At 36.0% G+C, this 24,751-nt stretch overlaps 1 protein-coding gene across 3 annotated transcripts in view; it reads right to left on the bottom strand.

Moving 5' to 3' along the window:
- The window catches only part of TNIP3 (TNFAIP3 interacting protein 3), a 103,343-nt gene that overhangs the window by 64,408 nt on the left and 14,184 nt on the right, over positions 1 to 24,751 (bottom strand). For 2 of the 3 annotated variants that reach the window (XM_077861170.1, XM_077861171.1), the window contains exon 2: positions 23,823 to 23,908. In XM_077861170.1, the coding sequence (XP_077717296.1) occupies positions 23,823 to 23,908 (86 nt within the window). Of the gene's footprint in view, positions 1 to 6,243; positions 6,396 to 23,822; positions 23,909 to 24,751 lie in introns of those variants that run through there. The other variant, XM_077861172.1, reaches the window with a different exon arrangement.

The raw sequence follows: 24,751 nt of genomic DNA, 5'->3' as shown, positions 1-24,751 counted from the left end.
ATGCTAAAACTCGTGGCTAAAATTTTTATGAAGAATGGAATATTTGTATAATTTTATGAGATCTCCCTCCCCAATATTTAGTGACTACTGGAGGAAATACTAAAGAAAAACTTTACATTAGAGAATTTTGGCAAGCACCACCTTAGTCAAATTATCAAGGTTGAAATTACCTGTAATGAGAAAAATCCAAACTGTGACCATCTGATGGAATACATTAAATGCACACAGCTTCACACCTTTGCCATTATTGTCCAAAATGCATAATCTGAATCTAATTATGAGGGACATTAGCTGAAAGCCGACTGAGAGGCATTCTATTGACTATCAGGCCTAGAAAGTGTCAAGTCATGAACTTGACAAGCAAAGATCGGGGAACTATCTCAGATTGAAAGAGGCTTAAAATCATGAAAAATAAATGCAATGTATGATCCTGGATTGCATCCTTTTTTCTATGAGAGGGGTATGAAGAGGACAATTGGCAAAAAACTGAGTGGGTTTGAGGATTAGATGGTAGTATTGTGCCAATGTTCATTTTCTGATTCTGATGTGTGGCATTTTATATCACTTTGACATAGGATGATTTTAAGCTGAAGGCAATTTAGTGGAGACAAACACAGGAAGAACTTCTCTGCCCTCCCCTGATCTCCCTAAAAAGACAGCATACATTTCCCTTTGTGAAGGTGGCATAAATTTCATCCCTCTCCTGTACCAGGATGAGAAGAGAGACTTTTATCCACAGTGATGGAGAGCCAGCATGGATTAATCAGCATAAACAAATGTGACTAAACTGGACCTTATACCATTGGTTCCCCCTTATATTTCCTACTCACTTCTCTACAATTTATCTTCCCCTGATGCTCACACCCTCTTGCCTTTGTTAAGAAGTATAGATAGGCTCACAAATCTAACTGCTTCTTTAAGTTTCACTCACTTCTGTGAACCACTGTGCTAATAAAAAGATTAATAAATGTATATTACTTTTTTCCTGTTAAGCAGCCTTTGTCAGTTAAATTAGCAGGCCCCTGATACTGAACCTAAATGGGTAGAGGAAAAGGTTTTCTTCCTGGATAGGTGATTATCTTGTAGTTACCTAGAAGAATGTCCTTGGTTGTAAGAAATGCACGCTAAATCATCCAGTGGTAATTCATTTCTGAATGACACAGGAGTAGAAAGAACTTTGTATACTTATACATGTTTGGCAAGTTTGAAATTATTTTAAAATAAAATAAAAATAAAATCTGATTTGACACATATCTTATGCTCAATGTTGGAATCATTTTATAAAAATGAAATTAGCATTTCATTATATAGCAGACACTAAGACATAGGCCAATAAATCTTCTTTGAGATTTGTGAAATTTGTGCAAACCAAAACAAAGCAAAGATGATTAGGTGTCTTGTTTTACTTTTGTAAAAAGAATACAGAGGAAGAACATTTGTACAAATCATATTACTTTGATGGTCTGTTCCAGCCCTTCCAGAAGAACAAATGAGCTATTTTCGCCATAATATTTAAAACCCAGTTAGGAAAGAAAGAAAGAAAGAAAGAAAGAAAGAAAGAAACAAACAAACAAACAAACAAACAAACAAACAAACAAACAAACATACACACTCAACAAAACCAAACAAAACCACCAAACTTTGAATTTCTTCACCTTTGCTTTGTAATAGCTGGCATTTGACCTCCATGTAGACTTAGAATAAATACACAGGTTCTGTTGAACTTTTCATATTGTAGAAGCCTACTTTTGGAAATGTGTAGAAGTAGGCTTCTATAATATGAGAATTCTCAGAAAGACTTTTTTCTCATTTAATTCCACAAATATTTCTGTAAAACTTCTTTGTGTAAGGCCCAATAACCTTCAAAATCAACCAAGACTGCCCTCATTATTTTGGATGAGTTTTGAAAAGAAAGAAATGTGCCTAAAAGGGATTTTGTTCTTTCATGAATTACATTTCTTTCTACATAAGGATATGACCTTTGACATCAGAGAATATTACAGGTGCTTAAAATGAGTTTTTATCACAGTATTATTTTTAGATGTAAAAGCTCTAAAGTTATATGGACCTTGTCTACTCATTTCTGAGTATCGAGAATGGATTATTTATCTGTAGGTGAAATGGAAAAAAGAAAACAACACTGGCTTCTCTTTGTTTTTACAAAGAATCAAACTATTGAATTAAGATGGGAATCATCAAGGGTCGTGATTATGTGGGAAACCAGCAAAACAAAACAATTTTATTATTTGATATAAAATTGGGTTTTGTTCTTCACACTTCTTTTCAGGATTGACATTAGAGCAACTCTAGTATTTGTATAAATGCAACTACACACACACACACACACACACACATGCACACACACACACGAGACCAGAATAGGAATTACTAAAACTGAGTAGGTCAGAATATACATGGCAGCAGGAGTAAATCTCGCAGACAGCTGGTGTTTCAGAGATCCAGTGGAAAAAGGAAAATCTTCAAAGGCAAGGTAGCATTCTGCAGTAAAAACAGGGACAAAAGGGTAGGTGAGGTGACTGTTTTTATGAGTGATGACAGGAAGGATGAGAAACAGTAGCATTCCACTAAAGACATGACATTCACCCTCACTCAGGGACACCTGTTGAAATAAGACAAACATAAAGTCGGCCTAGCCGGGCTAGTCATGGGGATGACGGTGTATATCGAGCCCGGCATTGCACTCAACACTGTATATGCTTTATCTCATTCAATACATAGCAGTCCCTCCTGAGTTCAGAACTGCCTTCCTTGTCTTACAGCTGAGGAAACTGAGGTTCACAGAGATGAAATCATTTGCCAGAGATGAAATTTTAACTCTTACTTTCCATTGAGCAAGGATTATGTGTACAAAGGTGAAGCATTAGAATAAATCATAGTGACACTGGTAGAGGTAGATCTTTTAAAAAGTAGTTCTTTTTTCCCATAACAAGTAAGATTTAAAAGGGGAAAAAAAAAACAATAAGAAAAGAAAGGGTCATATACAAGATGAGGTCCTGAAGAACTAAAAAAAAAAAAAAAATCAGGAACTGGTACAGGAAGTAATTGTGCGTGGTTGACTGTGTAATGGAGATCACAACACAAGTAGATTCAGAATTCCAGTGAGATTTGGAAAATAAAAATATTGGTCAGACTATTTGTAGAAAGATGAAATCATATATCTCCAGGGGAAAGAATTAAGTTTTGTAAATGAAAAAAAATTGTTTAAAAATATGCATTCATGCTAAAAAAGTATGAATAGCTAATGAAGTCAAGTCTCAACAATGCTTAAGAAATATGAATAATGAGTACTTTAATCTTTGTAATAAGTATTTTTTATAATAATTATTTAAGACTACAACTTTAATGCAGAAAACTTAGAATAGACTTTGGAATAAATATCTTCTTTATACACACTTTTTTTGTAAATTGGGTTTAGGGGTATATGAACTTCTATATTTTGCTTTTGCTGTTTAACGTATCATCAGAGTGTAAGGTCTTTTCCTTTAGTAAAGATATCCATGGGTACAATAGGAACTCAATTTAAAGCATTCAAGAATAAACATGAGCCAACTTGGTCCAAATTATGAGGCTTAATAAATGATAATAATATACAATGTATTTAAGTACCCGACAGGCAAAAACCAGCTAGACGGCAGTGAGACTATTGGTGCAATGCAAAAGCTGAGTATGGAAGTGTTGAATCACTATATCGTACAACTGAAACTAATATAACACCATATGTTAACAAACTGGAATTAAAATAAAAACTTAAAAAATTAAAAGAACAAGCAGATGGCTGTTCAGAGTTAAGAAACTTGATTTTCGACTTTCCTGTTAAAGACTTTGGGTGTTTCTTAACACCTAAGTCCAAGTGCAAGCACACGGAGGATCTATTCTAAGTCTGGCTGTATAGCTACACATAAACAAAAAAACTGGGATTCACCCAAAGATTCTGAAGGAATTTGAGGGAAAATTTAGGAATCTTCTTCAAAATATGTTCGCCATGATGAAAGAGACATGTGGACTACTGATCATATGTTAATTAACAAGAAGAGCCATATAAGAAAGTCAAAGACTTTATCTGTCAGTAGTGGAATTTCATGATATAGATCCACTAGTATGAAAGTAAATTTAAACTGTAGAAAGAAAACTTTCTGTACGGACAAATCTTGCTTCCCTGAATAAAGACACATGTGAAAACTTGACTAAGATTATAGGTAGGTAAAAGCAACTTTAAAAATTGAGTAGCAACAAAAATGTTTTGTCATGTTCTAAAAATCAGTTTCTAGAAAAGAAATGAAGGATATAGATAATAGATATATTTCTGGATCAGTATAAATATTTGGTTTCTCTTAGGGATCTAGGCTAGGAAAGATTTGGGGGTTTGCTTTTGTTTTTGTTTCTGATAAATTACCGAAAAGAAAAAGTAAGCAATGATGATGACATTTTTAAAGCCTTTTCAAGCCAAAATTCTAAAGCAAAAGCAATTAACTCCAGGAAAGATACACAAGCTGATGGGTAGCTTTGAAAAGTAGTACATGACTTTCATTGTAAGGCATTGCATTCAGAGAAAAAAAATAACCCAAAACATATCGTTTGCTTGTGAAACCATCCTCACAGCTCTACAGAGCTTAAAAAAAAAGCAAAATAAAAAAAGAATGAAAAAAAAAATAAAGAATGACTAGATTTTATCATTCATCCATTTAGCAAATAATTATTGAAAACCCACTATGTGTCAGACGTTTTTCTGGATGGCTGGCACATTATATCAATGAACAAAAAAGAAAAAGAAAATTCTATTGTGGAAATTACACTTTAGGATTTCTTAAAAACAACAATAATTATCTGGCCTCAAAACAAACTTACAGTGAATCTGCTGCCAGGTTCATTAATAAACATGGCTCAGAAGATCTAGTCAGGGTCTGGAACACTGATCAAGAAGATTAATTGCTCTCAAATAAGTAAAATTTTAGTATATGTGTTTGAAAACATAAATAGGTTCAAGGAGAATGTTAACAAAATCATAAATTATGTTATAAGAACTATCCCTCTTCTCCACAGCGACTATGGTCTGCATTATGACCCTAGAGTTTATGTCATAAAATACACATAGTTCCGAAGTATTACATTTTTAAAATAAAAATGAGCAATTAGGGAGGTTTCTAAGAAAGATAATATCTTTAACATGTAAAACTTCTCAAAAATTCTCTTGAAAAGGGTCCAGATCCCCTATGATGGCTAGAGACAGAGCATTGTGTGAAAATCTGGAGGGGTGGTTTGATGAAACTCTCCAACAAAATTAAAAAAAAAAACAAAAAAACTCCCAGGAGTCCCAAGATGCAGCATAGCAGCCCCAAGCAAGAGCACTATGCAAGGATGAGAGAGAGGAGACAGACATTTCAGGCCAAAATCAAAACAGAGAAGGAAAATCGAGAGACTCTCTGGAGGATGGGAAAGCTGGGAGGTGCTCTTGGGGCACCTCCGCAGGGAGCCAGCAAGGGCAAGAGCTAGGGGAAGTTCAGGAAGGTGTCTGTAATAGCTCCTGACAGCAGCTTTTCTTCAAAAGTGAAATAGGATGGCCATGAAGCCTGTGAGAAAAGAATGGAGCTCCTCTTGCAGCTTGCCAAGGCCTCTGCCCAGCAGAGGGAAACGGGCAGGGCACGCACGGACTCCACAGGTCCTGGCCAGGAGCTAGGGGTCAATGGACTAGAAGAGTGGCAACTGGCAACCATCGATTAAAAATTTCAACCCATGACAAGTTGAGAGATGTGAGATTAAACTTACAACAGAACTGATTTTTATCTGCCCAATTCTCCCACACTCAGCTGGAACACATGGTGTGTGCCAAGCTGCAACGCCTAGAGAGGAATGTTCCAGGGAAGAGAAAACAGATCGTGGAAGGAAACCCAAATTCACAATGTCCAGACATGAAGCATCCCTTTGGTTACCCCCCAATAAGACAGGAAGCAGAGGGAGCTTGATCTCTTAGAGGTGACTTTGGTGCAGAGTAACTCACAGAGTGCAGTTGTCCTGGCTGCTGTGCAAGAGCTGGTGATGTAGGAGGCAGGGCAGGCTGGGATGTCCCCGTGTCCCCTTGCCACACTAAGAGCTCTGGGGTGGGCTGCCTGTACCCAGAAGGAGGAGCCCCTGTTTCTCAATTACACGAAGGCACTGCAACGGGCTAGTGGTGCCCAGGCAACTGTGTCCCCTCTCAAAAACCACAGTCAGAGGCAGAGCCCTTACCTGGCAACGCTGGGGTGGCATTGGGCATCTCCTCTGTTTGTAGGTTGAGGCATGGTGACCACTCTGAATCAGCCTCCTTACTGCCCCCACCTGGATACAGACAGGCTAAAGGAACCTCCTCTTGCCTCTTCTCACCCAAACAGGCAACACCCATCACACCTGGGAGTGCTAAGCAATGGCAGTGGGTGACTAGGACAACTGCAGAAGAAATTTTACAAAGAAGACACTACGAAAATTACAAATTCCCTTTGCATAATCTTAAATTAAGAATAGGACACTTTGCAGTCCAAGATTTCTCAAAAACGTTATAGTAGGGCCCTCAGCAGTCTTTATTTAGACCCAATTTCTCAAAACTATACCTAGTTAGAACTTGTCAGGCTGAGGGGATTTTCCACGCTTCTGAGCAACGTTTTTCATCTTTACACAGAGTTTTGACAGTTGGCAGCTGCAGAGCCACTGGCAGTCTCTGGATGCATAAAGAGATCCCTGGGCGTACATGCCCTGACCAGCAGGCTTCCAGCTCGCATGGTGCTTTTGGTAACCACCAACGAACTGCTGATTAGAAAACTTCCTTTGCCCATGACTGAACAATATAATTGAAAAAAAAAAAAAAAAAAAAAAAACCACCTCTGGCTGACACTTGCTGCTTGATTGATTTAACGACCAGGGAAATACTGCCAACAAGCAAGCGTGCTGGGTATCCCTTCTTAAACAGATTGTGTGTGTGTGTGTGTGTGTGTGTGTGTGTGTGTGTGTGTGTGTGTTTTGCTTTTATTTCCTCAGAGAGCTTTTTGTTTCTTTTCATCCATTGGATTTCTGGACTCCAGTCTAGCTGGCCATTCCAAGTCTTCTGCTCAGACTCAAAGGAAAAAGCAGAACTGTACAGGACAATCATATATCTTAGGTAAACTAACCCAGAGGAGATTGTCACAAAGTGAAACTGTTCTTTGGATATGCTAGGTGAGAGTGAAAGTAAAGGTCACTTTTTGGTAAGAGACTCTAAATATTAGTGAGAATGGAACTGTGCGTTGGGGAAGAGAGTAGGAGTTGAAGGTCAAGGGGGAAATTTGGTGGCTGCAGTAACTATGGTTAATTTATGAATGGACTCTAAGCTACGTCAGTGCATGCTTCTGAGGAGCCTGAATGAGTAGGGGGCAAGAGAGGAAGTTTTGGGGTGTGAGGAAAGTCCAGAAAAGGTGCTAATCAAATGTTCCACAAAAGGGAACAACCGGGTAGCCGTATTAAGGCTTTATTTAATGCTCAGAAAGGACCACAAGAGGACTCACAGTAGAAACCATGCAGATGGCTTGTGGTCACTGGCCTGCGTCTGACAGAGCAGCAGGCTCCAGGCTAGAACATCTGGTGATTAGGTATTATTTTATGTCTCATGTGTTTAATATTAATTCCTAAGCATTATTTTGCAAGCTTCAAAAAACGAAGCACAAAAGCAAAACACCCAAAAGAGAAAATAACAAGCTTTCTAAGAGGAGAATATAATGAATGGTTCTTTGCTGTGATTTTTGCCTTAGGTAAATATAGAGCTAGAATATTTATAAGGGTTTTCTGGATAAGTCTATCATTGCTTCAGGCAATACATTTTTCTCCCTGCTGCTCTTCCAAACTTATGTGGTCATGGAAAGAGCCCTGGACCCGGAATCGGAAGATCTGGATTCTAGATGTACCTCTGCCACTACCTACCTGTGATGTGGGCAAGTACTTAGCTCATTCTTGGCCTATTAATGAATGCATCTATTCTATTTATTCGATGGCCATATGCCAAGAAACTGCTATGTGCGCAAGGATCCCATTTTCCTCATATGTAGTTAAAGGAAATACCCTAGATCAATTCAATGTTGAAATTACATGGTTAATTTAAAAATGCCACTTTTTTATTTTTGAGAATTGAGGTAAAAATCTAGGTCCTCTGATATGATACATAAACTCATATATTTATCAAAGTATTGGGCTATGTATTTTCAAACAATAAACTATTTTTTTCTTTATTTTTACATCAAAAAGCACATCCATTTTAACAAGCAAACATTAGAGAAGATAAAAAAGAAAATGTTAATAATATTTATATTCTTCCCTGAGTTTTACCTTACTGTGATAATTAGTATATATACATATAAAATAATATTTATGTGATATTTTTTCTTCCTTTCTTTTTTAAAATAAAAATATGCCCTATTATACATTACTCTGGTAATTATTTGAATATTTTATATTACTCTGAACATTATTTCAGATTCATACATCTAGCATTAACCAATTATTTTTATTTTTTATTTTTATTTATTTTTTAACCAATTATTTTTAATGGCCAAATATTATTTCAAAGTTATGAATGGACCAAATTTATTTAGTCATTTCCCTATATTGGAATATCAAGTTGTTTTTAATAATTTTTCCTTTTTAATTTCACTAAAATCAATCTGTAATAGAAATACTTGTGTAGGGGCACCTGGGTGCCTCAGTCAGGTAAGCGTCTTTCTTGGGCTCAGGTCATGATCCGGGGAGTCCTGAGATCAAGCTCCATGGGCTTCCTGCTCAGTAGAGAGTCTGTTTCTCCCTCTCCCCTCCCCTCTGCTTGTGCTCTCTTTCATGCTCTCTCTTGAATAAATAAATAAAACATTTTAAAAAGAGAAAAAGATGATCTAGATATCGTTTTACATACTAATACTTTATTTATATTTAATAGATTTACCAAAGTTAGATTGATGGGTCAAAGAATATGAATGTTCAAACTCTAATAATGCTTCTTGGTTATTTTTCAGATTGGTTATAGTAGTTTTCATTTCTATCATCTATGTGTAAGACTTCTTATTTTCCTATTACTGAAGGCAGCTCTACATATATTAATATCTTTACCAAAATGGGTATCCCATTGTTGCTTTAATTTGTATTTTCCTAATTATCGATGATGTTGATCATATTTCAGTACGGTTATTATTTATTTGTTTGTTTATTCTATAATTGCTAGTTCTGGTTCTTGACTGGCTTTCCCTTATGGGTGTCTTTTTCCTTTCCCATCTGCAATAGTACCTTGTTTGTGAGCATTTTCATAGGAATAGGGGTTATAGAAAAAACACAAAGCAAGATAAATGGGATCAGGACTATGGATGTTGTTTTGGGGAGGTAAAAAGTACAGTTTTATATAAATGATCAAAGGCAGGGCTCATTGAGAAGGTGACATTTCAGCAATCCCTGCAGGAGGTGTAGGAGTGAGCCATGTAACTTGCCAGGGAAACAGTATTTCCCCTCAAGGTAGCCACTGCCAAGACTCTAAGGCTAGAACTTGTTTGGTATGTCTAACAAACAGCAGAGTGGAAGGTATGACTAGAGTAGAGGGAGCTGGAAGGGGGGCCATAGCTGATAATATTAGAAATAAAAGGGAGGCAACTCAAGGAGGGCTTGTGGGTATTAAAAAATCTTGGCTTTTTTTTGTGGTGAGCATAACATAATGTATAGTTGTTGAATCTCTATGTTGCACATATGAAACTGATGTAACACTGTGTGTCAAGTCTACTTCAACTAAAGAAAAGAATGTTGGCTTTTATTCTGAGGAGATGAGGATTTTGAGCAAAGGAGTGACATGGTGTGATATATTTTAGAAAGATCACTAGGTTGCTGGGGTTTAGGGAAGTAACGGAAAAAGCATAGACCTTTTTAGAAGCTCATTGCAGTGATCCAGGAAGAGGCACTAGTGGTTTGGACAGAGTAGTAGTGGGGATATAGAGAGAAAAGGTTGGGATTCTAGATGTAACTTGAATTTAACCAGAAGGAGGAGAAAGGAGGAGAGGGAGAGACAAAGAAAATAAGCAACTGAAAATTAAATGGAGTCATCCTTTATTGAGACAGAGAAGACTGAGGGAAGAGCAAATTTGGAATACTGAGAGAAGGAGTTTTTTTGAGCCTCTTATTTTGGATGTCTTTTAGACATCTCTACAAAGACATCTCTGTAGATATGTTGATTAAGCAGATGAATAAGATTTGACCAAATTTAATCCTCACCTTAACACAGCAAGGAAGTTGTGGTTATTGCCCGATTTGTAGGTAAGTTAAACGTAATCGTGATCAACTTGTTTCTTAAAAGTAATTTACAAATTATTCAAAATTTCAGAGGCATTTTATGATAGACACACTACTGTTTTGATCTTTTAAATACAAATATATTTAAAGGTGTTGAAACATTAGGCTTGGATCTTTCTCTTTTTTTTTTTTTTTCTTGTACTAAGCCCCTGAGGGTACAAAACTATCTAATTTTGTATTTCTGGGGTTGCCTCTTGACATTTTGACTCACAGTAGAAATAGATTTAAGTATTGGCTCCAAAGGGCAAAGAGCTAAGAACAAAACAAGATGGTCAGGTAGAGGAAAATCTTGTTGGAAAAGAATAGTCATGGAGGGTCATATTAGTGAGAATATATAATGTATGTGGTCTGGGTTTTTTTTTCTTCTTCTTCTTCTTCTTCTGTTTTTTAGTATTATTGTTAACTACTGGCAATTGAAAAAAATGACGCTGAATATTCAGATATTTGTCCAAAAATACAAAGAAAACAAACATAAGATGAGTAAAAAAACAATGGTCAATGATGTATTTTAACCTAGAGTATAAAGAAGACAAATTCTGATTATAGAGCAGAGATTTCTAAATCACAAAGAGAAATTAACAAGTCTCAGAAAAATCAGAGAATTTAATTAAGGTTAAATCTATTCAAGTTTGGTAGGATACACCAATACGTGATTTATGATGGTTAAATGTCAATGACTTAAGAAACTAATTCTGCAGGTGCTATATTTCTTTAAATCTTACTCTCTACACTATTTCATAAATCAGGTGATTTTTAAGTGTCTTTTTTAGGTGTTTTATTTAACTATTCTAACATTGAGTTAAGATATTAGTCAATGAAAACTATAACAGCAAACGTGCAGATTTGGGGCATAATTGATCACACAGCAGAGCAGAGGAATTTAGACAAGGAGGCCAAAAACTGGGTCAGGTATAATTAAAAATATACTTAGTCTTGCAGCACCTGGGTAGTTAAGCATCTGCTTTCAGCTCAGGTCATAATCCCGGGGTCCTGGGACTGAGCCTGCCTTAGGCTCCCTGTTCCGTGGAGAGTCTTCTCCTTCTCCCTCTGCCCCTCCCTACTGCATGTGCTCTCTCTCTCTCTCTCTCTCTCTCTCAAATAAATAAAATGTAAAAAAAAAAAAGTATATGCACACACACTTGGTCTTTGTCCCTTGTTCTTAGCAGACCTCCTAATACCCTTAGAATTTCCTGAGTGATAGGAGTGTTTTCTTAATCACAGGGAGCTCCTTCTGACTACACCTGTTTTTGTTTTGTTTTGGTTTTTTAAAGATTTTATTTATTTATTCGTGAGAGACACAGATAGAGAGAGAGAGAGAGAGGCAGGGACACAGACAGAGGAGAAGTAGGCTCCATGCAGGAAACCTGATGTGGTAATCTATCCCAGGACTCCAGGATCATACCCTGGGTGGAAGGCAGGCACCAAAGCGCTGAGCCACCCAGGGATCCCCTGACCACACCTGTTTATGCTAATGAGGTGAGTCAGGGTGGGACTCCTAGAGCTTCATGTTGGTGCCAGAGAGGGCAAGGAAAGTGAGCACCAGCTCCCCTACCATCCCATACCTTACCTGGACGTCTCTTCCTTTTGGATATTTCTGAGTTGTATGCTTTATAATAAACTGGTAAATGTAAGTTAAGTGTTTTGGTTGAGTTCTGTGAGCCATTCTAATGAATTATTGAACCTGAAGAGGGAATTATAGAGCTCCCCAATTAATAGCTGGTCAGTCAGAAGCATAGATGGCCCATGGAGCTTGTGACTGGAGTTCAAAGAGGGGTCAGTCTTGCAGCACTAAACCATTAACTTGTGGCACCTGTGCTAACTCTAGGGAGCTAGTGTCAGAATTGAATTGAATTGTCAGATACCCAGCTGGTGGTGTTGGAGAATTTGGTGTGCAAAAGTCACTCATTTGTTATCAGAAAGAAAGATATCACAATGAGTATAAGTGATGTTTATATTGACCCAAATATCATTATATATATATATATATATATATATATATATATATATATATATATATATATAATAGTAGTGAGCTCAGAGGAAATAACAAGTCTCCAGATGAGCTTTGTAAATTCAGATCAATAAAATTATGGCAAATCTCACATATATTTATTTGTAGCTCCTAGGCTCCACAAAATAACTGCAAAAGAGTCAAGATCCTCTATTCTTTGATCCCAAATGGGGTGAGATAAATATCAGTTATATCATTTTGTTGTGTGATTTTTATTTACTCATTCAACAAATATTTATTAAAGTTTACTATGGGCCAAGAACTGTCTTAGATATTTCTTATATTTGTTATTATAAAACACAAGCCAGTGATACATTTTTGGGTACTACATATAACTATACCTAATTTTACTTGACTGCTTCTAAGAAAATTACTGAAATTTGAAAGTGTTTTTAAGCAAACTATTTTCTATACCATAGCCTAATTTGGTTGCTAAGTAGTTGTTTTAAATATATCTGCATGGTGATTGAATGCTTATTATGGGTCAGAAGCTTTATATGTATTATCTTATTTAATCTGCACAGTAATGATTATCCCAATCAGTAAGATGAAAAAATGAAGATTTTAAAGAGATTAAGTAATTTACTTAAAAAAGTGTGATTTGAACTCAGGCAGTCTGACTCAAGAAACCACATTCTTAACCACACTACTGTTTTTAAGTGGTGTCATTGAAATAGTGAATGCCCTTTACTTGTCAGTAAATAAGAACTTTGGCTATCAGCTTTGCTCTAAAAGGTAGGTGTGAGTGACCCTGAACCATTGATGAAAAGGGGTTTCACCATCTTCTAATAAATTATACCATGTAAAAATTAGACAAAGATTAGCACTATATAGAGATGAAATAATTCCTTGTGTTCTAGAACATTTCTAATAGTCTTAAACTGAACTAGGTTTGGTGATCACATGGCTGATAAGTTCTTGTGGTTCTCTAAAGAATTCAAATTGCCAGGACTTCTAGATGCTTATCAGATATTAGCAACTGCTAATCCAAATTGTTCTACACATGCTCCCAAATTCTTACAGATCAACAAGAATGGCAAATAAAATCCATGACAGGCACCTGCAGCATAAACAAGTGTCTTAGGCTGCTCGGGCTTCCATAACAAAATACTGCAAATGAGTTGCTTAAACAGAAGAAATGTATTTCTCACCATTCTGGAGGCTGGAAACCCAAGATTTCTTAACAAGGGCAACGTGGGGGGAAGGTATGAGTGGGGAAGGGAGGATGAGGCTTGCAAAGCAGGAGTATCCTATGGAATTTGGTGGTGAAAGGATAGAAGCAAGCAAGCTGTGGAATTGAATGCTATGGAAATAAAATCAGAATATATGTCAACTTTGAATACATCAACCACCCAAGGAAAAACATTTATATTTATCAACAGAAGAGGGTTCCCTTGAATTAAGAAACCTAGTAGGACACATGCATCATATCTACATAGAAACATCTCCTATTCCTAGTCCAGAAAAATGATTATAGAATGATGGGCAGCATCCATGAAAAACTGAAAGAAGAAAATAGGAAATGGGAATCAAAGGTTTTAGCTGATGGAAATATTCTTTAGAAACACAAACAGGAGACAGAGGAAAATTGCACACCCATCCACAAGTGTTAAACATTTCTGAGTATTTTTAGATATAAAAGAAGGACTTAAATCATAAATTCAGAAAATTCAGGACAGAAGTGGACAAAAAGCACAATTTAAAAGGAGAATGATCAAATTCAGGAAAGAAATTGAAAGAAAATATAAAAATCATCTTATAGGTGAAGCCTAAATTACAAAGTATCTAAAGGAGAGTAGATCTGGCTTCAAGTCTAATTAAGAGATTTTGAGTAGAGGAACAAAAAATGAAAGGTCAGATAGAAGTGCTAGATACAGAACAGCAAAAAAGATCATATATACATTGGATCTTTCTCAATAAGAAAAATAAAACTGGGATCCCTGGGTGGCGCAGAGGTTTAGCGCCTGCCTTTGGCCCAGGGCGCGATCCTGGAGACCCAGGATCGAATCCCACATCGGGCTCCCAGTGCATGGAGCCTGCTTCTCCCTCTGCCTGTGTCTCTGCCTGTGTCTCTGCCTCTCTCTCTCTCTCTCTCTATCATAAATTAAAAAAAAAGAAAAAGAAAAAGAAAACTATGGAGTAGAACTACTATTAAAACTATAACCAAAGAGAAAATAAAACTTTAAACTTCTTGTTGAAAGTGCCCACCATATACCTTGGAAATTACAAGACAGAGTCTAGCAAAACTATTTACTTTTAAAGAATCAGAAAAAAAAATATGGGGAAAAAGAATACCAAGAAACTTAGAAAGTTTCTTGATGGAAACATACAAAAACAACACAAAAATGACTTTTTTTTTTTTTTTTTTTAGCTTAGGGAAGTATGAGTAAAGAATTTTGTATCTTGTGTATGTATCAAAACTAAAGGAGAAAAAACTAAAGGAGATGTTGGCAAATGGACTGTTGATGAATATTAAAATAGTAGATCTAAGAATATATCCAGGATTAAAACAAAGGTGAGAACAATTATGAGAAAGTATTATGCAAAGTTTATGCATTCTGACAAAGTAAAAGTAACTTAAAAAATTGGAGAAGGGAAAAAGTAGAAATTAGAATAAGCTCATTGATTGCTGCATAGATTATAGACAGACAGCAAATAATATGTAAGTCTAACAAATTGTAGAAACCTGATTAAGGGGAAAAAAGGATAAAGGGAATTCTAAGACTTATTAGCAAAGAGTTAGTCAACTACTAAAACAAAAATACAAGCTTTCCTAAATGCAAAAATAAGTACCAAAAATAAGCAAAGAAGACAGATCAATAAGAGGAAGAAACAAAGTAAATCTAATATTAATATTGACATCAGATAATAAGACAGAATTGACAACAATCATACTGGTCACATCAACAAATGTAAATGGGATTAAGTCTGCTATTTGATAAGCAGGATTTTCAATGTGACTTACAAAGCAAAACAAATCTTGGCTGAAGAAAAGACATTCCAAAACCAAGTGATTCAGAGAGGCTGAAAGTAAAGGACTGGGCTAAGTCATAGCAGATAAATGAAGGCAGCAAGAATGCTGGGGTTGAGATCAGTGGGGTAAAATTCAAATGTGAAGTATTAAATGAGACAAGTTAACACTCTATGAAATTAAATGGAAGTAAATACATTTGATAATTTACCTATCTGGCAATTACTTTGAAAATGTCAGAAAACATTAAGTCTCAGTATTAAAACACTTAGTCTCACTTATAAATATATATACATTTATATATAAAAAGAGAGAAAATGAACAGGGAGACATGTAGAGGGGGAAGGAAAGGGAGGAGAAAAGAATATCAAGCAAATTCCACGCTGAGCACAGAGCCCAACACCAGGCTTGAACTCAGGAACCTGAAATAATAACCCTGAGATCATGACCGGAGCCAAAACCAAGTGTCTGACTCTTAACAGACTCAGCCATCCAGAAGCCCCTATCAAATAATTCTTAAAAGTAATCTTGACATACTCTGTTTCAGTAATAGTGAGGTAAGAATTATATCAATATGATAGATAGTATGGAGCACCTGGGTGGCTTAGTTGGTTAGGCATCTGGCTCTTCATTTTGGCACCGGTCATGATCTCAGGGCCCTGGGATGGATGGAGCCCTGAGTTGGCCTCCCTGCCCCTCCCCCTGCTTGTTCTCTCTCTTTCTCAAATAAATAAACAAAAACTTTAACAAAATCAAGTAGATAGTACGCATCAGTTTAACTCTTCTTTTTCTTGAAGCTCTGTTAAAAATCCCAAGAACTGAATTCTTTAAGCTATCATTAACCCATGAGGATAAAGAGAATTGAGACAACAGCTACCAGGAGACGAGACTTTTCTCAATTGATTTAGAAGAAGAAGAACAACAGTTGCAACTGAATTAGTGGGACACAGGAAGTTAAAGCCAGTGTTTTTAAAGATAAAAAGCCACCACGAAGTGAAGACAATTTGCCCCAAAGAGGCTAAGCACTTGAAAGGGCTGAAGAAAAAGTTGAAAACAAGGGAATTGATTTGGTGTCTGATTCTGGTGCATTTAAATCCCTGAGGTCCCTTCCCGACTAAGCCTGTGCAGCCTGGCAACTATCTTTAACACCCTTTGTGTAGCCACAGGCTGATTGTTTTGGAAAAATCAAATCCAAAGCCTCTGGATTCAGGGCCAGAAGGCACCGAGGAGGACACAGAGGGGTGGGGGTGAGAGGTTGCATAAAAATTGACATTCGACTCTAGTAGTCTGAGATCTCTTCCCCACTTTTGCTCTAAATGCCTATTAACCAGTCCTGTGTCTCCAGAATTCATATCTGGAAAAATTCTCACTAGAAAACCTGAACGGCCATAAAAGAACCAACGATCAGAAATTGTGAGGTGGTGAAGAAAATTCTAGGGAAAAATCTGCACTGTAGGCCAGGGAGTAACAATCCAGATTAGAGAGCTGAACAAAGAGTTCAAGAAGTGAGGGTGTTAGAAAAAACAGTAACTGATGGGATTTAGTGACAAGGACTTCTAGAAAGCCAGCCAACTGAAGTAACAGAGCAATTTTTTTTAGTTCAAGTAAGGGATAGCATTCTTAGGGAAGAAACTTTGATCAGAGTGAGGTACTTAGTTTAACAGTGAATAATATTTGCAGCAATAACAATACTACAGAGAAATACTCTATTCGTTTTTTTTGTTTGTTTTTGTTTTTTTTTTAGAAATACTCTATTCTTGCAGGGAAGGTAAACGTGTTATTTTTCTCAAGAGCATTGTGAAGTACATACCAAAAGTCTTAAGTTTTTCTAAACTTTCACTCGACAATCTAATTTTAGGAATTTGTCCAAAGGGGTGCCTGGGTGGCTCAGTCAGTTTAGCTTCCAATTCTTGATTTTTTCAGCTCAGATCATGATATCTGGATCATTGAGATCAAGACTGCCTCAGTCTCCATGCTCAGCAGGAAGTCTGCTTGAGATTCTTTTTTCCCCCTTCTCCCTCTCTCTCAAAAATTAGTTAATTAATAAGTAATTAATTATTGATTATAAGTGATTATTTATTATATTATTATAAGTAATTAATTATTTATTATTAAAATAAATACTTAATAATTAATTGATTTTACCCAAAGAAAGCAAAAGTGAAAGTGCACAAAAATTTTGTTTGTTGTAGCATTTTACCTAATAGTAAAAGGTTGAATTCAACCTAAATGTCTCAAAAAAGGAATTAGTTAAATATTGAAACAGTTGAATAGCTGTATACAACTGAAATAAATATTTACTTGGGAAAATATTTATAATATACTTACCAAAAAAAGTTTCCAAAACAACTTTTTGCTATGATCCTATTTTTAAAGAACAAAATGGAGAGGTAGATATCTGAAAAATTCTATCAGTAGTTATCTTGGGATAGTGGGTTTAAACCTGACTTTTATTTTCTTTCTTTTTGTCTGTATTTTAAACCTTAAAGCCTTTTGCATAAATGCAGCAACTCTTAGAGTTGCCACACACAAAAAGAACCGACTTAGAGCTCCTGTTTTAATGTTGTAATTAGAAAACAAAAACTAGTTTCCAAAGGAAAGAGAGAGACAAGGAGGATAAGAAGATGGCATGGTGACAGGTTAATTTGTAATGACCAGAAAATGGTTCTTTTTAGCATAAGAGTAGAGCAAATTTACAGGCTACATTAATCTCCACTGTATCGCCTCATTCAGCAAATATTTTCAGGGCACTTACATGTGCTACTCACTGTGGTCAGCACTTCTTCTTATAAAAAACAACTAACCATTCAGCAGATAAGACATGGAAACAATTGGAAGTAACCAAGAATCACATACTGAAGCTGACTTTTCCATTTGGCTTGTAACCTACTCTAAATTTAGACATCAATGTGAAAAGACTTTCCAAGATGTGTGAAACAGTAAGCAAATGTAAGTTTGATTATGAATAATAGCACCACAACAATGACATATTCAAATATTTCAAGTACTAATAATGACAGTAGAGGGTGTGAAACTTAACTTTTGGTGCTAATATTTACATTTCCTTTCTTGCTTATGTTCTAAAATAAAGTCTGATATGGTATAGAGTAAAATGAAAAATATTTTAAAAGGCAAATAAGCAAAATGGTTTCAACCTTAAAATAAATTTTATTTTTGGGCGCTTGGGTAGCTCAGTTGGTCAAGCAGCCGGCTCTTGAATTTGGCCCAGGTCATGATCTCAGAGTCCTGGGATGAGCCCAGTGTTGGGCTCTAGGCTCAGTGGGGAGCCTGGTTAAGGATTCTTTCTGTCTCTCCCTCCTTCTCTGTCCCTTCCCCCATCAAATAAATAAATAAATCTTTAAAACAAATAAATTAATTTTTTTTAATGTGCTGGTATTTTCTACAACAACTGAAAACACTGATCTGGTAATCCTTTAAAGAGAATAATGGAACTTACATGGTTAAAAGAATGGAGGTAATCATGTTTGAAAAGCAGATGTCCCTAGCTTAGAAATATTTTCTAGATGTGAAAAGGATAAATAAATCTGTAGTCCAGTTGCCTTGGAAATTGAGGTGATGTGTGATGTAAGTAATTACAATCCTAACAGAACAATATATTCTCAATATGGTGACAGCTAGAATACTATATCAAGATAAAAATTAGCAAATGATATAAATGACTAAAAAGTGGGGAATAAAAATTTATATCAGACAAGTTCCAAACACAACCTGTCTACTCTCTAAAGTAAACTTATGTTTGTACAGACATAGATAGTTTTTGAAGCAAAAGCCTACCAGAGATGAAAAAACCCAGCTTGTTGAGGGTATTAAATTTAAATTTTCAATGTATATTAAGATATAAAAGAGAAAGAACTAAACCAAAACCAAATTGAATTTTCCAAACTTGAGTTCCTTCGTTTTTTTCATTATTTCATCACATAGTATAGTTTCATGACTTCCTGCCCAAACAGAACAGAGTCATGAATTTGTTATTTCCAAATTGCCCTGAAAACTTAAATTTTGCTAATGCAGTCTCTTCCATCATGTTACTTGGCTCAAAATCTATCAAGTTTGAGCCATGAAAACTGACTGCACTGCCTTAGAAGGGTCTGTGTATTTAATTAACACATTGGAGGAGATGCCTTTAGCTTAAATTCTTAAGCCTTCAGCAAAAAAGGCAACTCTTAAGTGTTGGCACACACAGAAAGAGAAGACTTCTATATAACTCATTCAGCTGACTGCATGTTGTCTGTGACCTGCCCAGCAAGCTCTGTCCCACCACAGTTCATATCAAAGACATTTCTATTGAGATAAAAGCTGGCAGATACAGCCTCCAGATACACAAATTTCATGCTGAGAGGCAGAACCAGTCCTTCCCAGAAAACTGATAAGCAGATGCTTTGGAGAATTTTAATTTGGTATTCTTTCCACCAACATCTCCCCACCACTTCTTAGCACATAGTAGGAATTTTACAAGTGACTGTTGCATTGAATCAAAGAGTTTGTGCAGGCATCAAGTATTAAAAACAGACAGAACAAAAGATCTACTCTAGATATCTTTTTAGGTATTCTGTGTAAGTGAGGCCTCAGAAAATGAAGTCTGTGTTTATCCCATGGGTGTTGTTTACATGGAAGAGGTTTTTCTCAGATGTGCTTGCTTTACAGAGTCTGGCTGAGAACACAAGTTTTCCAAAAATTCCCTGTCTTAAATCTCTGTGACTTAATCCACCTAATAAAAATTAATTTTATTTAATGTATTACACATAAACACATCATTGAGATGCCACCTTCTTCTTTCGGAAAGAGAAAACACTTAATTAGACTATTGTCCAGATGTCCAATATGACTTTGATGTTTATTAGTTTGAATATCTATAATTTATGAAAAACTGACAAATTTGTTTCATGAACTTTAATATTGAAACTACTTAAATCATGACTAAGAATTAGTAAAACTTATAAGAAAAAATTATGATGAACTGTGATATTCTGTGAGTCATTAGAAATACTCAGCACTTCAAAATCAATTTCTCTTCTAGCTGAGGAAACAATCTAAATGGACAGAAAATAATTTTTGTCTGAGAAAGTAGATGGTACCATTAACTTCTCTACAACGTGGACAGCAACTATATAAACGGCCTTTTAGTCCACCTTTCCAAAATAGTTTAAGGTCAGGTAAGAAGGAAGTTAAAAACAAAGAGGCCAAAAGAATTGTAAAAATGCTGATGATATCATAAAAGAGATCACTTTAGTTTTCTCTTACCACATACACAGTCTTGCTCCAACAAAAACATCTGCCTGTCACCCCATAAACGTCCCTACACTTTTCTTCCCTTTATGAGCAAAAAATGGAACTTTAAGGGACATTTAATAGCCAGCAGCTGTTTGGCTGCCAAATACTGCATCTGGATGGGAGTGTACTATTCATACAGAAAAAAAAAAAAAAAAAAAAAAAAAAAAACCTTAACCCAGCAACTATTGCTTTATTTTCTTAAAGTACACCAATGTTTTGCGTAAAGACATTTGAGTACTTTGAATATGGGGAAAGACACAGGAGCTCCCGAAATGCATCTAAAACCAGTACATTGTTCCCAGAAGGCAATGAATGACTGAGATTGTATTCAATCATGTTTAATACATAAGTTGAATGAATAAGTTGAATGAATAAGTGGTATCATGAATAGTTTAATGTTAGGTAAAAGAGGCACTTCATGAGAACTTAACATTCATTCTATCCTTCTGAGATTACCTCTACTTGAGGCTATAATGAATCATAGTATTTTCTTTGCTACATTATAATTTTCTGAACACATAATTCACTTAAAAATACTCATATTTCTTAAAATAAATGTTAAGACAGGAAAACATCCACGTTAGAAGAATTAAGATGAGGAGCTTGCATTCAAAACAAGGATGACCCCAGGATCATTATATATTGAATGGGACTGCTTTTAAACAATATGCTTTGAGATGTTGTTAAAGAAGGATATAAAAACCATCAAATACTGTATTTACTTTGATAATCCTTTCCTGGGCTCAGAGTTGTTTCCACTATTCTTTACTTCTACATTGCAAAGAAGCTTGGTATAATATCCATAATATCATTACATACTACTTCAAGAGATGGCAAATTTTACCCATGCAGGATCTAAAATGGTTCAATTAAAAAGGAGACTGGTCAGGAGAGCAAGAGAGAAAGATGACTCAGTACTCACTATTCTGTTGCTGCCCTGTTGCCTCTCATCTCCCCTTTTCCTTCTTTCTTTCTCACCTCCCCTGAGACAAAGACGCAGACTGCAGTAACTGCTTCATCCATTCACCCTTCTTCTGGGCCCCAAGTCATATACACCTTAAAAGGTTAACCTGAAAACTATCTCTTGAGCATTTCAAATTACTGTTAAAGACCTATCTCTCTCTCTCTTTCTCTCGGAAACACAGATTTTTTACTACTGTAGAAAAAAAATGTTAACTACTAAATTCTGTGTAATTTTCATCATTTAGTAAACAGAGAGAATCTTAACATTACTGTTCATTGCAGGAAGAAACAACAGAGTAAGACCTTATAATTCTCCACGTGAAGAAAATGGTGTGTGTGGGGTTGAGGGGTGGGCGAGCTTAATTCCCACCTCCTCACAGACTGGGTATCTTGAAGAAAAAGCTAAGGATGTATGTATCTTCAAAACACAGAAACAATGGATTTGACTGCCTTCTTTCCTTCCTCCTTTCTCCTTTCCTTGCTTCACTTTTCTTTTTTCTCTTTTAAACTGGTAAAATTTGGCTCTACCGAAGGAGAATGGGGTATCGCTTTCTAGAAATCGTTCAACATTGTAAACTGTATTCTATGCCTCTACAATGTCTACAATACCTATAGTATCTTAGAGATTCTTAATATAATCGGTTAATCCCCAGAGTACTCCTGTGATATAAATCTATATTTGACCTACATTTTATAAAACTCTATATGAAATAGATCAATGCTTATTGTAGACCAACTATTAAAGTGGGTTATACTGTTGTTGGCTAAGTTCTTTCTCTTGAAGTGGGTTAAATCTTATCAAGGAGACAAGACTGATACACCCAACACAGTTATAGAATAAGAAAAAGTAGTACAAAATAAAATGCTAAATTTATACAATTAAAGGCTAAAATGCTTGATATAGATACTGGTTGAAAGGAATGGGAGAAATTGACATTTCTCTATTTGTTCAAGTTTCTAATCTTCCTCCTTGCCAGTTTTAAACACTGTTGCCAGATTAGCCTATTGTCCATCCCCTGTTCAAAATTCATAATGGCTCCCCTTGTGCACGGTCATGATTCTCATACTGAAAGTACATACAGACCTCTTTTCATGAATAGGTTTCCACAGACCAAGAACCCTGAACATATGTCTACAACCCTATAGGTTATAAGAACACTAGTGTGAGAAACACTGATTTAAGAACCTGAGTCTTACTACTTCTTGTTAACTTTTACTTGAAAGTTTTGTCTTTATAGACAGAGAAACACTGCTCTGCAGAATAAGTTCTTGGTTATTTAGTCTCTCATTAAAGATGTGTTTTGTATTATATGCCAGATGTGGGAGCCAAAATGAACTGCTCCCTGGTCCCCCTACACAAGTCCTCAACTTTTCTTTGAGGACATTTTTTGTGCACATTCTGCCTTCAGCATGCAACGTTCCTTCCTTTACTTTTTTCTTCATTTCTCTCCCATCTTCTTTTTGCCAGAAGTTAGGCCAAACAAATCTTTCTTCATGCATTTTTTTATGTCCACAACTCGATTCTCACCTTCTTCTGATTTCTCAGAACAGTGCATATGTGCCTTACTTATGAGGCAAACGCTGAACGTATATTATACTGAGGTATGTGGCTTTTTACATCTGAACAGCAAGCAGCGGGAGGATGGGGTCTGTATCTGATTCATCTTCTGCAAGCAGCTAGCAAAATATCTTGCACCTAAGAGGTGCCAAACAAAAAGTCAGAGAAATACCTATGTGGGTCAATGAATAGAATGAGGCTTGAGAAAAGCCATAAAGGGTGGACACAATGCAGAAAGTGACTGAAGTTGGGATACTTTGATAAAGGATTTAGTAAATTTCTCACCCTATCCCTGAGCTAAGGATTTAATAACTCAGGAGGGAAGATGTAGCTACCACTCCACCTTATTAATGAAATAGAGTTGTTTTCTAGGAGATCATTTCTGCTATTCAAGAGAAATTATCTTAAGATCCAAACTTGTGAAGGGAAATTTACCAAATACTTAAAAAATAAATAAAAATCTCCATCACTTGCCATGATTCTTGCTCCTGAGATAGCAACAAGAGAAAATACATTCAAATAGTCCACATTGCTATCCACCCCCTTTTCCTTATCTACTTTATACGGTTTGATCCAGATAGGTTCTCATCTACTCTTAACAGACTCATCATCTTTGGTGGACAGCAGAAGTCCTCTGGTTAGGACGTTATTAGTAGAGGCATACATCCTCTAAATGAAAATGTCATTATTACCTTTCAGAATCCTCTGGCTGATTGGTGAACATTACCAGTTTCTCTTCGTGTTTCTCGTTTTTGTTTATGCGTCGTCCACATGGAATCTAAAAGAAAAAAAATATGAAGGACGTGAGGCTTGAATGTGTCTCAAGGGAAGATAACCATGTCAGTGACTGGAGGAGAAAACCACCTGTTAAATGCATTTTTCATCAAAAGTCATGTTTTTATTCTCATGTCTTGTTTTCAGCACTGCCAGTTATGAGAAAACAGACCACAAAGTCGCCTTCTGCCTACTTTCAGCCAAAGGTAAAACACTGGGTATAAACATAAAGACTCAACCTTTCAGTTATAGAAGAGTCTCATGACAGCAAGAAACTGTCCAGGAGCAAGTAAATGAAAGCTGGACATATCAACATACGAGTCATAAACTGTTAACGTCGTCAGACTGACATGTTTGTAGTTCAATTAGCCACAGTCTGGAAATGAGTTTTCCAGGAGTCCTAATAACCCAAGGACACCAAGAACTTTCTTTTCAGAACAGCTTTCATTCCAGCTTTTTATCCAATGAAAGTTGATCATTATTTCTGTGATTTTTCAGATAACAAGGGAACTGGTTTGTGACCATTAAAAGAGAAGAAGGAAGTAAAAAGAAAACAGAATTTTTTTCATTTCTCCCTTTTTTTTTCTATTAATTGCAACTGAAGCACCCAACTTTGGTCCAACATGACATAGACGTCATTGTACTTCAGGGGCTTATGGTAGATTCCTGAGATTGAAGCATTTGAAGACTCCTGTATGCTTTAAAAGCCAACTTCTGCAGGCACTTAACACATTTTAAATGCATCTGGAAACCACTAATTGCTGTGATCCCATTAGAAAATTCAGGCAGTTCAGGCCTGTGGGAAACATGAAGCCAGCTTGTCTGAATTTTATGAGTTTCTATTTAA

The sequence above is a fragment of the Canis aureus genome, chromosome 20 (genome assembly GCF_053574225.1).
Source record: "Canis aureus isolate CA01 chromosome 20, VMU_Caureus_v.1.0, whole genome shotgun sequence".
Taxonomy (NCBI): domain Eukaryota; kingdom Metazoa; phylum Chordata; class Mammalia; order Carnivora; family Canidae; genus Canis; species Canis aureus.
This window is presented reverse-complemented; position numbering and strand designations above follow the sequence as displayed.